This window comes from Mobula hypostoma, chromosome 14 (assembly GCF_963921235.1).
Source record: "Mobula hypostoma chromosome 14, sMobHyp1.1, whole genome shotgun sequence".
Lineage (NCBI taxonomy): Eukaryota > Metazoa > Chordata > Chondrichthyes > Myliobatiformes > Myliobatidae > Mobula > Mobula hypostoma.
The window spans coordinates 19232472-19249079 of NC_086110.1; the positions used below are offsets into that span (position 1 = coordinate 19232472).

General features: G+C 41.7%; 1 protein-coding gene across 3 annotated transcripts in view; it reads right to left on the reverse strand.

The window, feature by feature from the left end:
* nlrc5 (NLR family, CARD domain containing 5) overlaps positions 1–16608 on the reverse strand; it is a 258886-nt gene that overhangs the window by 93020 nt on the left and 149258 nt on the right. For all 3 annotated transcript variants that reach the window (XM_063066746.1, XM_063066749.1, XM_063066748.1), the window contains exons 21-26: positions 16346–16393; positions 13367–13450; positions 10544–10627; positions 4462–4545; positions 3853–3942; positions 1835–1879 (exon numbers count right to left, since the gene is read on the reverse strand). In XM_063066746.1, the coding sequence (XP_062922816.1) occupies positions 1835–1879; positions 3853–3942; positions 4462–4545; positions 10544–10627; positions 13367–13450; positions 16346–16393 (435 nt within the window). The remainder of the gene's footprint in view (positions 1–1834; positions 1880–3852; positions 3943–4461; positions 4546–10543; positions 10628–13366; positions 13451–16345; positions 16394–16608) is intronic.

A 16608-nucleotide genomic window follows, 5' to 3' on the forward strand; every position in this document is an offset into this window, starting at 1 on the left:
GCTTTCATTGCAGGAGGTTCTGAAGACAAGAGCAAGGATTTCCTGCTTCAGTTATGTAGCGTAAGACCACAGATGGATTAGTGTATGCCGTTTCGTTTTCCTCAGCCAAAAACAAAGACAAAAACAAAAACCACCTTGCCATGGTGGGCGTACAGCAAATGGTTACCAGCTTGATTCCTGGAACCGTGGAAGTGCTGCGTGAGGAGTGCTTAAATTGACCAGGTTTGTAATTGCGGGAGCTTAAAAGAATGAGCGAGGATCTAATTGAAACTGTAAGTTCTAACAGATTGAGGAGAATTGAATATGGGGAGGATGCTTCCCTGACTGGGCTGTCCAGAATGGGAGATCACAGAGCAAGACATTTTGGGAGGAGATAAGAATAAAATTTCTTCTCACAGTGCATGGCACAGTCGTGCAGCAGTTAGTGTAACAATACAGTATTACACTGCCAGAGACCTGAGCTCTGTAAGGAGTTCTACGTTCTGCCCATCAACACGTGGACTTCCTAGGGTGCTCCCATTCCCTCCCTCATTCCAAAGACGTATGGGATAGTGGGTTAATTGGTCACATGGATGTTGTTGGGTAGCGAGGTCTCATTGGGCTGGAAGGATTTGTTACCATGTTGTAAGTTAGCAAGTGTTGATGAGCCTGTGCTATTCACTGTCACATGGCAGTAAAACTCTAGGCACCTGATGTATTCAATAAATGTTCGGGCATAAAAGGGATCAAGGGGAATGATATAGACATAAAATGATTAGGCATGATCATAGTGAGTGGGAGAACAGACACGAGGAGTTGAACGTTGGACACTGGCACCTCTACTTGCAGGCTTCTGAAAGCAATGGGTGGCTGGTTCAGCAGGCTGAGCCTCTACCTCAGCACCAGCAATCTGGATTCCAGCCTGACCTCGACTTCTCTCCTTATGGAATCCGTTCTTCCTCCCTGCAATGGCGTGGGGTACCACGGGTACCCATTTCCTCCCGCATCCCAAAAGCATGCTGACATGTTAGCTGGTCACCGTGAATTGCTCCTAGTGTAAGTGGCTGGCAAAATTGATGGAAGTATAGCGTGAATATCTTCCAGGGAAAATTAGTGATGGAATGGGTTTGGTCTGTGAGCCAACCTACCCCTGAAAAGCCAAATGGCCTCTATGTTCATAACACCACAAGACACAAGAGCAGAATTGGGCTATTTGGTCCATCAGGTCTACTCTGACATTAAATCATGGCTGATTTATTTTCCCTCTTAACCCCATTCTCCTGCCTTCTCCCTGTAACCTTTGATGCCTTGACAAATCAAAGACCAATCAGTGTCAGTTTTAAATATACCTAAGGACTTGACTTGGCCTCGACAGCTGTATGTGGCAATGAATTTCACCATCTGGCTAAAGTAATTCCTCATTTCTGCTCTGCTCTATTATGATTATGTGGTTCTGTCAGTGTTAGTCTTTGGTTTGTCCTGTTTTCTGTGATATCACTCTGGAGAAACATTGTATCATTTCTTAATGCATGTATGCATTTCTAAATGACAATAAAAGAGGACTGAGTGTTCTCATAATCTAAAAAGATTCTTCTATTCTGAGTCGGCAGCCTCTGTTCCTAGACTCTATCACAATTAGAAATAATCCTCATACCAGGTAGCATATACAAAGATCCCTAGACGATGATGATTGAGAAATGATACTTTTATTATTATTGGTGAATAACAATGCAAAAAAAAATGAAACATTCAAAAACACTCGATCCCACAGAACCACGACTGCAGCCTGTCTAAAGATGCAACACGACATCATACAAACTAGGGGTAAAATTTAGAGAAATATTAAAATCTTTACCTGCAGCCCTTCTTCATGAAGTTTATTGAGACTCTCCCATTTGCTCTATAACGGAAACCAAAACAAAATTTTAGGACCTCAATTTTAAAAATTCTGTAACAATGGAACAGAGGTACCTTGTCATGGATAGTCATATCTGAAAATTCATCATCTTCTTAAAGTTCAGAGCTATTTCATCCAAAGCAGATAAATAAATTAAGTTAAATTAACTACTTCACCTCTCTCCTCTCTGAAGACACTGCATAATCCCTTTTGCTTTTCTCTGCACATCTACCCTTACAGCTCCTAATATGGTGGATGTCAAGTTCATGACCCCATCACCATTTCACTGTGCAATCATGATGGCAAACAATCAAGATTCCTGATACCAGTTAAAGTTGGAAATAGATCAAGTTAAATAAACCTAAGACACAGTTAAATAGAGTTTTGCACAGGAAAGGATTTAAGTACAATGGAAAAAAGATAGGTAGTTTGAGTTGTCACTACAGCTAGATCAGCCATGATCTTATTGAATGGCAGGGTAGACTTGACAAGCCAGATGGCCTACTCCTACTCCCACTCCAACTCCTACTTCTACTTCTCACATTCGCATATAAACAAAACAGTCCTTGTTCTACCAACAAAGATAGAATTTCAGCTCATTGTTTCAACTATGTCCACTGTTACTTTCAATAAGAAGGTCCAGGAGTGAGAGTTGGTACGAGAGAGCTGGTGGAATTGGCCTGTAAATCAGATGATTGATCAGAACCTCCACAAAACTGGTGCAAGTATGATTGTAATATCCAGTGGATGAGAGGACTAGACGATGGTCAGTTGCCAGGATTTTCTGCCTGTGCTCTTCCATAGCTTAGTTAAAGTTAAAGTCTGTCCCGAGTCTTATAGGCTCATCAGGCCGGTGCTTATGCCGGTTTCTGTGGCGTGAAGCGACTGAGAGTACGAGACTCCCCCCCACTCCCCCGGATAGGACACTAGTCTATTGTGGGGTTAACCTCCAGCATTTTTGCCGGTACCCATTTTCAGTTGGGTAGACTGGAGCAGTGTGTGGTTAAGTGCCTTGCTCAAGGACACAACACGCTGCCTTGGCTGAGGCTCCAACTCACGACCCTCAGATCACTAGTCCAATGCCTTAACCACTTGGTCACGTGCCACACTCTCTCCTAGCTACCAAAGAGAAATCAGGTGAGCTCTTTAATGGATGTTTGCAACTTTCTGCTCTAGCCATGCCAATGTTATCTGCAACCTTCAGAAGTGAGAGCAATGCATTTCAGATGGTTGAGGGTGATAACATTGAATGGCCGAGATTAAGATACAGATCACTCTCAGCATGATTTAATAAAGGTGCCAATTCAATGGTAAAACCTCCCCATTTCCAATGCATCCCCTATGAGATGTCACTCTGCACTTTCCATGGTGGCACTACCTCCCAACAGACTTAGCCCATGTATGCTGCTGCTCCACCCAGACCCATCACAACTGAACATATTTCTTTGCTTTCCAAAGATTGCATTTCATAGAATTTTTATAGATGCACCACAGAAGGCATCCATTCCAGACTGGCATGGTAGCTGCTCGAGCCAAGACAACAAAATATTTTAGAGTCTATAGTAACAACAAGCCTCCCTTCCACTGACTCTGTCTACACCTCCTGCTCCCTTGGGAAAGGAGCCAACACAGTCAAAGACTCCTCTCCCTGGTCATTCAGTCTTCTCCACCCCCACCCCTATCCATCAGTGAAAAGATAAAACTTAAAAAAATAGGTACATCAGGCTGAAGGGCAGCTTCTATGCTGTTGTTACAAAATTCATGAACAGACCTTTTGTACAATGAAAAATGAACTCCATCTCCCACTTTACCTCAACATGACCACCTGCACTGTGCTCTCCCTGTAACTGTAACACTATATTCTGCATTCTGTCATTGTTGTCCTTATGTACTACCTCGATGTGCTTATGTCTGGATGGCATGCAAGCAAATGCTTTTCACTGTATCTTGTTTCAGTTAACAATTTCCACACTTACCTCACTGCAACTTCCTGAGCATTTTCACAAATGTTCAGAGACTTGGCCAGCAGAAGAACAGTGTCTGAAGGGATGCTCTTATTGCTGATACTGAGGTGAAGAAGAGGCAAGATACAGAAAAAGCAAAAACAAAGTTCAAGCATTTCTGATGCGACTATAGTTTCACAAGAGGCAAGCTACCCATGTTCATCTGACTCAGATAACCTCTAACTTTTACCTTCTGATAATATTGCAGAAACTTCGTTCTGCCAACATACTAAAAAAAAAGGTATCTTAAGAATGTCTGTGACAAATTAGACAGACCTGTACCCGACATTAGAACAGGTTCTGCATTCCGTAACTGGAACCTTTGCCCCATTTTAAGATCCAAACTTAGGCTAACTCCTAAACTCAGCACGTGAAACAAATCTAGCACAACTTATCATGCAGCTCCTCAAAGTACCTGTCCAATGAATTCACCTGTAATAAAGTGTTCTTTAATCGTCTTTCTCAAACTTAAGAGACAGTAAATGTATAAAATGTAAGAATCACAGTACTCTTTAGATCTCAGCAATCTAGTCCCAACAATGGCAATAATTAATCCAATTTCACATGTATTGGATGGCTTACTTCAACGTCTCCAAGTCCTCTAGATATGGTAGGTGATGTAGTAACTCCCCAATAGCTTCGTTACTCAGTGCATTATTGGATATGCTGTAAAAAAAAAACATAGCAAGCTATGAAAAGTGCATCTCAACGCATCACTCAATACATTGAAGCTTCTGTGTCTCAAGGAATAGAAATATAACCAGAGGAGTTGATTTCAGTGGAGGTTAAGTGAGCAGTCAGAAGAGAAGATGTGCAGAAGACGAGTGTATTAATGACAGGGGATTTCATTGTGCAGCAGCTATTCCGTGCCACTGCTGCTGACCCCCACCGTCTGTTATCCTCGTGCGTTGCACCCTATGATCAATCCAATAATATTGTTCCAAAAAGTCCAGGAAGTTTATCTGATCCCTTATTAGCTACTAGCAAAAAACACGATCCTAAGTGATGAAACTTAAGAACCTAAAACTAGCGGTATTAAGTGCATTGAAGTGGACTTAATCGAAGTCAAGCGCAATTAAGTTTTTAACAAAAGACATGACACCCGATGATGTCCAACTCTAAACTCCCGAGAGTAAAGCACAAGTACATAATTATATTACCCCGCCCCCAGCCACGTGATTAGACATCATAATAAACATGCGACACCAAATACAACGCAGATAGAAATCAGATGCGTGGCTCCTACAAAGAGAGGAACGGACATGGGATTCTGCGAAAGAGTTAACAGGTGGCATTTTGCCTCCCTGGTGTCAGGATCAGGGTTGTCTTGGATCAGGTCCACAGAATTCTAAAGGAGGAGGGTGAGTAGCCAGAAGGCATGGTACATACCAGTACCAACAGCATAGCTAGGAAAAGGGCGGAGGGACTGAAGAGTGAATGTTGACAGTTAAGTAGAAATCTGAAAAACAGGATCTCCCGGGTAGTAACCTTTGGATTGCTGCCTATGCCATGTGCCAGCCAGGATAAGAATAGGATGATTTGGCAGATAAATGTGTGGCTGAGGAATTGGTGTAGGGGGCAGGTTTCAGATTTCTGCTGCATTGGAATTTCTTCTGGGGAAGGTATGACATGCACAAAAATGACAGATTACACTGAAACCTAAGGGTAAAAAGACTCTGATGGGAAGTATATTCAGGCCTCCAAACAGCAGCCAGTATATGGACTACAAATTACAATAGGAGATAGAAAATGCATGTCAAAAGGACAATGTTATGACAGTCATGGGGGATTTCAATATGCAGGTAGATTGGGAAAATCAAGTTTGTGCTGGATCCTAAGAGAGAGAATGCCTAAAGCAGCTTGTGGTTGAACCCATTAGGGGAAAGGCTATCCTGGAATGGGTGTTGTGTAATGATCAAATTTGATGAAGAAACTTAAGGTAAAGGAACCTTGTGGAGTCATTGATCAAAATATGATAGAATTCATCCTGCGGTTTGAGAGGGAGAAGATAAAGTCAGATGTATCAGTATTACAGTGGAGTAAAGGGAATTACAGAGGGATGAGAGAGGAGCTGGCCAAAGTTGATCGGAAGGGGACAACAATGGCTAGAGTTCTCACGAGCAATTCCAAAGACACAGGATAGATACATCCCGAAGATGAAAAAGGGTGGATGAGGCAACCATAGTTAACAAGGGAAGTCAAAGGCAACATAAAAACAAAAGAGAGGACATATAATGTAGCAAAAAATAGTAGGAATTTAGTGGATTGGGAAGCTTTTAAAAACCAACAGAAGGCAACTACAAAAGCCATAAGAAAATAAAAAATGAAATATGAAGGAAAGCTTGCCATTAAAATAAAAGTGAATACCAAACCTTTTTTTCAGATTTATTAAGAATAAAAGAGAGGTGAGACTAGATATAAGACTGCTGGAAAATGATGCTGGAGAGGTAGTAATGGGGACTGGGAAATGGTAGACAAACTTAGTAAGTATTTTGCGTCAGTCTTCACTGTGCAAGACACTAACAGCAAGCCAGAAGTTAGAGCGTGTCAAGGGATGGAAGTGAGTGTAGTTGCTATTATTAAAGTAAAGGTCCTTGGGAATATGAAAGGTCTGAAGGTAGATAAATCACCTGGACCAGATGGACTACACCCCAGGATTCTGAAGGAGTTAGCTGAAGTGATTGTGATGATCTTTCAAGAACCACTAGATTCAAGAATGGTTTCAGAGGACTCTCTAAGAAGGATGGCAGGCATAAGACAGGAAATTATAGGCCAGTTTGTCTGACTCAGTGGTTGGGAAGATGTTGGAGTCTCGTATTAAGAATGAGGTTTCAGGGTATTTGGAGACACTTGAGAAAATAGGGCAAAGTCAGCATGGTTTTCTCAAAGGGAAATCTTGCCTGAGAAATCTATTGGAATTCTTTGAGGAAATAACAGGCAAGATAGACAATAGCGAGTCAGTGAGTGTTATTTACTTGGATTTTTAGAAGCCTTTGACAAGGTGCTGTATATAAGATTGCATAACAAGTGTCCATGGTATTACAGACTTGCTGCTAGCATGGATTGGCTGACTGGCAGGAGGCAAACAGTGGGAATAAAAGGGTCCTTTTCTGGTCACTTCTCTTCCCATTATATGTCAATGATTTGGATGACAGAATTGATGTCTCTGTGGCCAAGTTTGCAGATGGCATGAAGATAAGTGGAGGGGCAGGTAGTGTTGAGAAAATAGGGAGGCTGTGGAAGGATTTAGACAGATTAGGAGAAGGGACAAAGAAGTGGCAGATGGAATACAGTGTTGGGAAGTGTATGGTCATGTACTTCAGTAAAAGGAATTAAAACGTAGACTATTTTCTGAATAGGGAGAAAAGACAGAAATCAGAGATGCGAGTCTTTGTGCAGGACTCCCTTGTGGTTAACTTGAAGGTTAAATCTGGAGAGGGCATATCTAATGTAGGCATTCATTCTGAGAAGACTGGAATATTAAAACAAAGATGTAATGCTGAGACTTTATAATGCATTGATCAGATTGCATGGAGTATTGCGAGCAGTTTAGGCCTCTCATTTAAGAAAAGATATGCTGATATTGGAAAGAGTCCAGATGAGGTTGCCACAGACATCTGTGGAGGCCGAGTCACTGAGTATATTTAAAGCAGAAGCTGAAAGGTTCTTGATTAGCCAGGGCATCAATAGTTACGAGGAGAAAGCAGGAGAATGCTGTTAGGATAATCAATCAGCCAAGATGACATGACAGACTCGATGGGCTGAATGGCCTGATTCTCCTCCTGTGCCTTATGGTCTTATTGAAACCACTGAGAAACAGCAGCAGGGGCAATTTTCCTTGCATTCAAGGGTTTTGGCAATTTTGTAACAAAGTTCATCTATTAGATCTGGGGAACTGTTATGAGAAGTGCCTCCATGAATATAACATAGTTATGGCAAAACTCTGATAATCTGGTACCTTCAGGACTAGAAAGTTTTCTGGACTATTGGATACTACTCCCTTTAATACCTCAACTCACTTTTACTTTACAGTTTTACATGTTGTGGAGTTACAAAATGAATATTCCAGTGAGGAAATGGAAAATGCACTCACCCAACAGACCACAATCGTTAATGATAGGCAGCAACATCTCCACCATGGTCATTCTGAACACTAGTGCTCAACAAGGTTGTGTCTTCAGCATCCTATTCTACTCCTGTACTCTCATGACTGTGCGGCCAGATGTTGCTCTAACTCCATCCACATGTCTGCAGATGCTACGACTGTTGTGGGCTCCATCTCAAATAACAATTTGTCAGAGTACAGGAAGGAGATAGAGAGCTTAGTGACATGGTGTCATGACAACACCCTCTCCCTCAATGTCAAGAAAACAAAAGAGCTGATCATTGACTTCAGAAAGGGGAGCAGTGCATAAACTCCTGTCTAGATCAACGGTGTTGAAGTTGAGAGCTTCAAGTTCTTCGGTGTGAACATCACCAAAAGCCCGTCCTGATCTAATCACATCGATGTCAAAGCCAAGAAAGCTCACCAATGCCTCTAGTTCCTCAGCAGGCTAAAGAAGTTTGGCACATCCTCGCCAATTTATAACATAGAAAGCATCCCATCTGCATGCACAGCAACTGTGTCTGGCAGCTGCTCTGCAAGAAAATGCAGAGTTGTGGACACAGCGCAGCATCTTTCGGGAACCAGCCCCTCCTCTATGGACTTCTCACAGCCTCAGTAAATCAGCCAGCATAATCAAAGACCCCATCCACCTCGAACATTCTCTCTTCTCCCCTCTTTCATTGGGCGGAAGATAGAAAACACTGGAAGCATGTACGACCTTACTCAAGGACAACTTCTATCCAGCTGTAATTAGAGACTCGAATGGATCTCTTGCATGATAAGCTGGACTCTTGACCTCACAATCTACCTCGCTATGATCTTGCACCTCATTGTTTCCCTGCCCTGCACTTTCTTCATAGCTCTTACACTTTATTCTGCATAGTTATAATTCTACCTTATTCTACCCCAATGCACTGTATAATTACTTGATCTGAATGAAGAGTGTGCAAGAAAAACTTTTCATTGTATTTTGGTACATGTGACAATAACAAACCAATACCAATACCAATGTTCCTGTCCTTTGGTGCTCCAGACCCAACCCTAGCTCCAGCCACTCGCCCTACTCATAATCCAGATCCTGGCTGCAGCTCACTCTGGCTCCCTGGCTCACACACGAGCTAGACACTTAACTATCAGGATTTTCAAGCAATCAGGTGGCATGTTACTGGAGTTTCACTGTACTCCTGGTATACATGGATCGCTATTTAAGCTGCTGATAAACTTGTACAAGTAAGAGCAGTGCACAGTGGACATTCAGTACCATGAGGGTGTGCTGTCAGCAAGTGGTATTTGATCATTTGCCTGGATAGTCAATACATGAAAAGAACTCCTCACCATAACCAGTAGTTTTCTGTCATTTTAATGGTACACGTCCAGGCTATGTAGTCTGGGCACTTAAAGGATTATCCAGTGTCCTTATGAAGCCCCAGAACTCTTGGTTTCCATTCACCCAGTACAAATGGGGTACATGGCTCTAGTACAAATGAGGATTTCACTCCATGTATATCGATTCCAGACACAATATCCTAGTCCGAGGGTCTACATAGATACTGTTCAGTTGTCTTCTTTTTTCCTGAATTTTTCCAAATGTGTCTTTTGAAGTGTGTGTGTGTGTGTGTGTCTATGTGCGTGGAGTAGATGCAGAACATACAGCATCATAGCACAGCAGAGGCCCTTCAACATATGATGTTGTATTAACTCTTCAACCTCCTCCAAAACCAATTTAACCCTTCACTCCCACATAGCCCTCCATTTTTCTGTCACCCACATGCCTATCTAAGAGTCGCTTAAATGTCCCTAATGTATCTGCTTCTACCATCACCCCTGGCAGGGCATTCATGCACCCAGCACTCTGTGTAAAAATTATACTCCTGACATCCTCCTATATTTTCCTCCCAACACCTCAAAATTATGCCCCCTTGAACTAGCCATTTCCACTCTGGGAAAAAGTCTCTGGTTATCCACTTGATCATCTTGTACACCTCTTGACAGTCACCTCTCACCCCCCCATTGCTCCAAAGAGAAAAGCCCTGTTGTTTGCTTCTGTGTGTTTATGAGTGAGCGCACGCATGCTTGTTTGGTAACAGAGTCTGCCAGGGTGAAGTGCAGTCTTCTTGTGCATCATCTAAATGTACCTTACTCCTGTCAATTTCATGTTCTAAAGGAAAGTTTCCAAATGTCATAGTGACTTCAATATTGTAGCACATCCTGTTTAACAGGTGAGTGAGTGGCCCCCATGCCCACAATTTTATTAACATTACCAACAGTGCAGAAGCCCTTGGTGCCTGCAAGCTTCCCCAATTCCATGCACCTGAGCCAGTGTGGAAAGAACTCTGCATTTTGGCATGTTGATGTTAATTCAGCTTCTGATGTGCCTTTGTCGGTGGACTCTACTTGAACGCAGATTACTCATCTGCTTTTCCTCAATAAAATATTCAATGTGCAGCAGCCCCTCCTAACTACTAATGCCAGGCTGATTAAAAGGCACTGAGCCTGACCTTTGGTTTCTTTACCCACTGTCTTCATATAGCCCATTTTCTATTACCATCTTGTACTTACTCAAGCTCTGTAAGTGCAGGACACATTTTAAGGATCAAGCAGAGCTTTTTCATGGCCTCACCATCCATTTCACATTCTTCCAGGCTGCAACACAAAGCACAAGATGAGTCCTGAAGAGCTACAAAAGACTCCAATTACACGGATGCCTATTATCTTTATTGAGAGATGAGATCACTAGAATAATAAAATTGTTACTGAGCTAGATGGGTATTCCCCTGGTAAGAAGCCGATGAACAGGAGTCAAAGTCTCAAGATAAGAAGCTTAGTGATAGACTTAGGAGAGCTAGAAGGGGACATCAGAAGGCTTTAAAGAATAGGATTAAGGAATTCTACACATACATGAAGATCAGGAGGGTGACGAGACAGTGGATAGGACCAAACAGGGATAAAAGAGGAAATATGTGCCTGGAGCCTGAGGAGGAGAGGAGGCCCTCAATGAATACTTTGAGAAGGACCTTAACAAATGTAAGGACAGCATAGCACAGGCTAACATGCTGGAACATGTTGACGTTATGAAAGAACATTCAAAGAACATTATAGGATGAATGGTGATCATAGTGGTATCGCGATTATTTTACAGCATTAAAATCTGGTGATTTGGATGTGGATGTGGATACTTGATTTTAATATGACCTTAATATGATCTACAGTGGCATGCAAAAGTTTGGGCACCCCTGGTCAAAAGTTCTGTTACTATGAATAGGAAAAGGATTAGGATAGGTAAGTCCCTGAGGCCAGTCAGGAAATACCTTGTTACTATGGGAAATGAAGCAAACAATTGCTGCGCCTTTGGCAATGATCTTTGTGTCTTCATTGACCACAGGAGCAGTCTCAGAAGACTGGAGGGTGGCAAGTGTTATTCCATTGTTCAAGAAAGGTAACAGGGATAATCCTGGGAATTATAGATCAGTGAGTCTTACATCAGTGGTGGGAAAACTACTGGACAGGATCCTTAGGGACAGAATTTCTAAGCATTTGGAAAAGTACAGTCTGATTTGGGTTAGTCGGCAAATTTTTGTGCAGGGGCAGGTCACGCCTCACAAGCCTGATCGAATTCTTTGAGGGAGTGACAAAACAAATCGATGAAGGTCGAGCTTTGAATGTGGTGTACATGGGTTTTAGTAAGGCGTTTGAAAAAGTTTCCCACTGGAGGCGCTTTCAAAAGGTCAGGAGACATGGGATGCAGGGAAACCTGGCTGTGTGGATTCAGAATTGGCTTGTCCACAGAAGACAGAGGGTGGTAGTAGATGGAGCTTATTTTGCCTGGAGGTCTGTGACCAGCGGTGTTCTGCAGTGACTTGTTTTGGGAACCCTGGTCCTTGAGATTTTTATTTATGACCTGGGTGAGGAAATGGAAGGGTGGTCTACTAATTTTGCAGATGAAGTTGGTGGTATTATGGATAGAGTAGAAATTTGTCATAGGTTACAACAGGACTGACAGGATGAGAAGCAGAGTTCAATCTGGAAATGTGCGAGGTGTTACACTGTGGAAGGTTGAAATTGAAGGCAGTGCACAAGGATTCTGAGCAAACTGGAGAAACAAAGGGATCCTGGGAGTCCATGTCAACAGATCCCTCACAGCTGCTCCACAATTTGGTAATGTGGTTAATTTAATTAATTTACTTAGTGAGATACAGCACAGAGTAGGATTTCTGGCCCTCCGAATCCACTGATTTAACCCGAGCCTAATCACAGGACAATTTACAATGACCAATTAACCTACAAATCAGTACGTCTTTGGACAGTCACAGGGAGAACGTAAAAACTCCTCACAGGCAGCAGTGGGAATTGAACCCGGGTCGCTGGTACCATGAAGCGTTGTGCTAACCACTACGCTACCATGCCACCCTTAAGAAGACAGGTGGTGTGCTGGCCTTTATTAATTAGGGGATTGAATTCAAGAGCCGTAAGGTAATGCTGCAGCTCTATAAAACTCTGGTTATATCACACTTGGATTAGTGTCTTCAGTTAGGAAGAATGTGGAAGCGAGTCTGGGCATGGAGTAGATTTACCAGGGTGTTAAATGGATTACAGAGAATGTCTTATAAGGACAGGTTGAGCAAGCTAGGTCTATTCTCTTTGTAATGAAGGAGGATGAGAGGTGACTTAATAGAGGTGTACACAATCATCAGTGATATGAATAGAGTCAACAGCCAAAGGCTTTTCACAGGCCAGAAGTGGCTAAAACAAGGAGGCTTAATTTTAAGGAGATTGGAGGTATAGGGCAACGTCAGAGCTAGTTTTTTTAACACAGAAAGTGATGGGAGCTTGAAATACACTGCCGGGGGGTGATAGAGGCAAATACATTAATGACAATTAAGACTCTTAGATAGTCACCTGGATGAAAGAAAAACGGAGGGCTACAGGAGAAGGAAGGGTTAGATTGATCTTCGAGTAGGTTAAAAAGTCAGCACGACATCAAGGGCAAAAGGGCCTGTATTGTGCTATACTGTTCTATAAGGTGTTAGCCATTCATGACAGAGACATGAAATATTTTCACCCATACTGTAATGAATCTTTGGAATTCTCAATCCAAGAGAGCTGAGGAGACTCAGATACTAAGTATATTCAAGCCCAAGATTGACAGTGCTTTGCAAGCTGATAAACTTGAGGGATGTGCGGTTACTGCAAGGAAGTGGCACTTAACAAAAGATACGCTTTAATATTATTGAAATAGACTCAAGAGCTGAACAGCCTAGTCCTGTTTCTATTTCTTATGTTCTTAGTCGGATCATCTGGACACTAAAAAGAACTTCTTGTATATTCTACTTAAATCAATAATTTCCAGTTTATTGAAATAGGTATCTTGTGATAAATTCTCACCTTATTTTCTTTGTGAGATGTAAACATTGTTTTCCATATATATCTTTGTACAAGATTTCTTGCATTTCTCTTTTCTTGTGAAACCTAGAGTAATTGAAAGAAATCAGTTGACAAGAAACCGTGTATTTATGTGTATGTTGTACGGTGGAATAAAACCAGAAATGATCATATCTGGATCAACACAAACAAAATGCCAGAGGAACTCAGCAGGTCAGGCAGCACCTATGGAGGGAAAAGAACTGTCCATGTTTTGGGCCGAGACATTTAATTAAGAATGAAGGGTCACACCTGGGTTATGGGTGAGAAAAATTTAATAACACTTATTTTTGAATGAACTGGATTTCAGAGGCAGAATCAGAATCAGGTTTATTATCACTGACGTATGTCAAGAAATTTGTTGTTAGCAGCAGTATAATGCAGTATATTAAATATACTATAAATTAAATAAATACATATATTAGTGCAAAACTAGTGAGGTAGTGTTTATGGGTTCACTGTCCGTTCAAAAATCTGATGGTGAAGGGGAAGAAGCTGTTCTTAAAACATTGAGTGTATGTCTTCAGGCTCCTGTACCTCCTCCCTGATGGTAGCATTGAGAAGAGGACGCCAAGGCAGAACACACTGCTGCTACAACAAAGTGAACTTAGTGACAATGGTCAGGAATGAACTTCTGGCCAAACCAACTTACAACAAAGAAACAGCCCATTACATCCAACTTCCCAGAATTTATTCTCTACATGAACTGCATCTCACCGGTTTTTATCTAACCGTATCAGCAAAACATCTTGTGCATTTTGCCCTCAAGCAGTTAACTTGCTTTCCTTTAAGTCACAGTAACATCTATGTCAACCAGCGGCAAATCCTACATGCCAGCTATTCCTGAAGCAAGTAATGTATTTTTCTTGAACTTCCAATGGCCTTGCATGAGCAAGTTTATCATTATGACTTCTAGATTTGTATTTACACTTGTGATGGTGTCTACTCTTTCAAACCCTTTCACAATCTTAGAGATATCTTTCATGGCAGCTTTTTGACATTGCTTCTTTTAAAAGTGAAGTGCCCCATTCTCCCCTGATCCATCTTTGTAAAATGCCAAGGATGTAGATTGGCTTGTCAGACAGAAGTTAGGGAGATCCTTCTTGCTCAATACTGCTTAATTCTCTGTTCTGCATTCAATTTGACTCCATTTCTATAGGTTTCCATTTCTGCTTTCTCAGTTTCTTCCTCAGTCTTTAATAAGTGTTAGCTTATGAGGTGAGACCACACCACTCACACCTTTCTTCAAATCAGCAGCACAGCAGTGGAAACTGCTGGCAGTTTCAAACTCCTGGACAATCTCTCATGGCCCCAGAGCACATTATACACAATCAGGAATGCCGAACAATGCCTCTATTTTCTGAGGGGGCTAAAGAGAGCTGGATTATGCACACCTATACTCAGGTCATCTGTTAAAGTGTATTCTGGAGTTATGATACAGTATATTTTAACAGCAGCTACTCTTCAGACCTGAACGTGGATTGTAGATTGAATTTAAAATGCAGCTCTGAACAATGGTCTTTCATTCGACCTCAGATGCCTGCATATGCATGAATGCGGTCTAGTGTCAGTGGGGATTAACATTCATTTTGGGTGCCTAGAATGTGGTTGCGAAGAATGAAGTCAAAACTACATCACTGTCACTAGCCTACCCGCCATCAAGGACGCACATACAGAAAGGTGCTGGAAACGGGCCAGCAATATCATGAAGTATCCCACCCACCATGCACATGGACTGTTTCAGTAGGTTTCAATAGGCACATTTAATGTCAGAGAAATGTATACTACATACTGAAATTCTTCCTCTTTGCAAACATCCACAAAAACAGAGGAGTGCCCCAAAGAATGAATGAAAGTTAAATGTAAGAACCCCAAAGCCCCCCCAGCTCCCCCTCCCACACATAAGCAGCAAGGCAATGACACCCCCACCAGCAAAAAAGCATCAGCACCCCCCCACTGAGCACTCAAGTATGCAGCAAAGCATCAATAAAGACACAGACTTGCAGTACCCCAAAGACTACTCGTTCACCCTGTATTCAACATACCATAGGCTCTCTCTCTCTCGCCTTAATAAGGGAAAAAAGGTGTCCCCATTTCACAGCAAGAGGGGAGACATAACAAACAACTTGCAGATTTATGGTGTTAGAAGTCTGTTGCGTCGCTTTTTCTGAGCTCTGTGTCCAAAGAACTTGGGTCTCTTGACACACAGCCCACTCTCATCAGGAAGCTGGCTATGTAACATCCATGCCAGGACCACCAGACTAATAAACAGTTACTTCTGTTAATAGTAAAACTGATTAACACCTCCACCCTCTAATCCACCCCTCCACACCCCTAACCACCACTACATTAGAGTTTCCTGTCAATCACCTTATGTACACACACTCCTGTGCTTAGTGTCACTTTATGGATATATCAATCAATCAGTGTATATAAGCTATCTTCCATATTTATATTTTTTGTGTGTTTTTTTTGTTTTCTATACATATCTTATGGTGCTTTTTTTATGCTGCAGATCCAGAGTAACGATTATTTTGTTCTCCTTTAGACTTGTGTATGATAAATGACATTGAATCTTGAAGACTGATAATACCAATTCCTCTAATACACTTCCTCTTTTTTGTTTAGAAGATTTTTTTGCTTAAACCCAAGATTAAGAGGGTGTTTGCAAGGCATCTAATTAGTAAAGCTGTCAAAGGTTATGGCGAGAAGGCAGGAGAATTATTGATGGGATGAATGGCCTCATTCTGCTCCTACATCTATGACCCATTGGAGCAAATTCTATAAACAGTGTTTCATCAGAACTTGCAAAGTAGATGGTTACAGTCACATTTGCTCACGATTCCTGCACTTAGTAAGTTACTAATGCAAAGTGTACGTATTGCAAAAGATGCAAAATAAATCTTTCTTTAAAATCCTCAATTATTCAAAGAATAGAATTACCTGTGATCCCCCTGGAACTTGATTAATGCTTTTCCACTCTTCCCCGTACTAAAATAGAAATGAATATGTGGGGTGAAGTTCATTAAACATCAAGCTAAGCTAACTTACAAAGCATGCAATTTCACATTTTTCTATTTCAAAAGTTGAAATTACATTTATTATCATTGTATGTATGCCATATACAACCTTGAGATTTATTTTCCTGCAGGCACCCAGGGGAAAATAAAAGATTACAATTGAATCCATGAAAAAGTCACATGTAG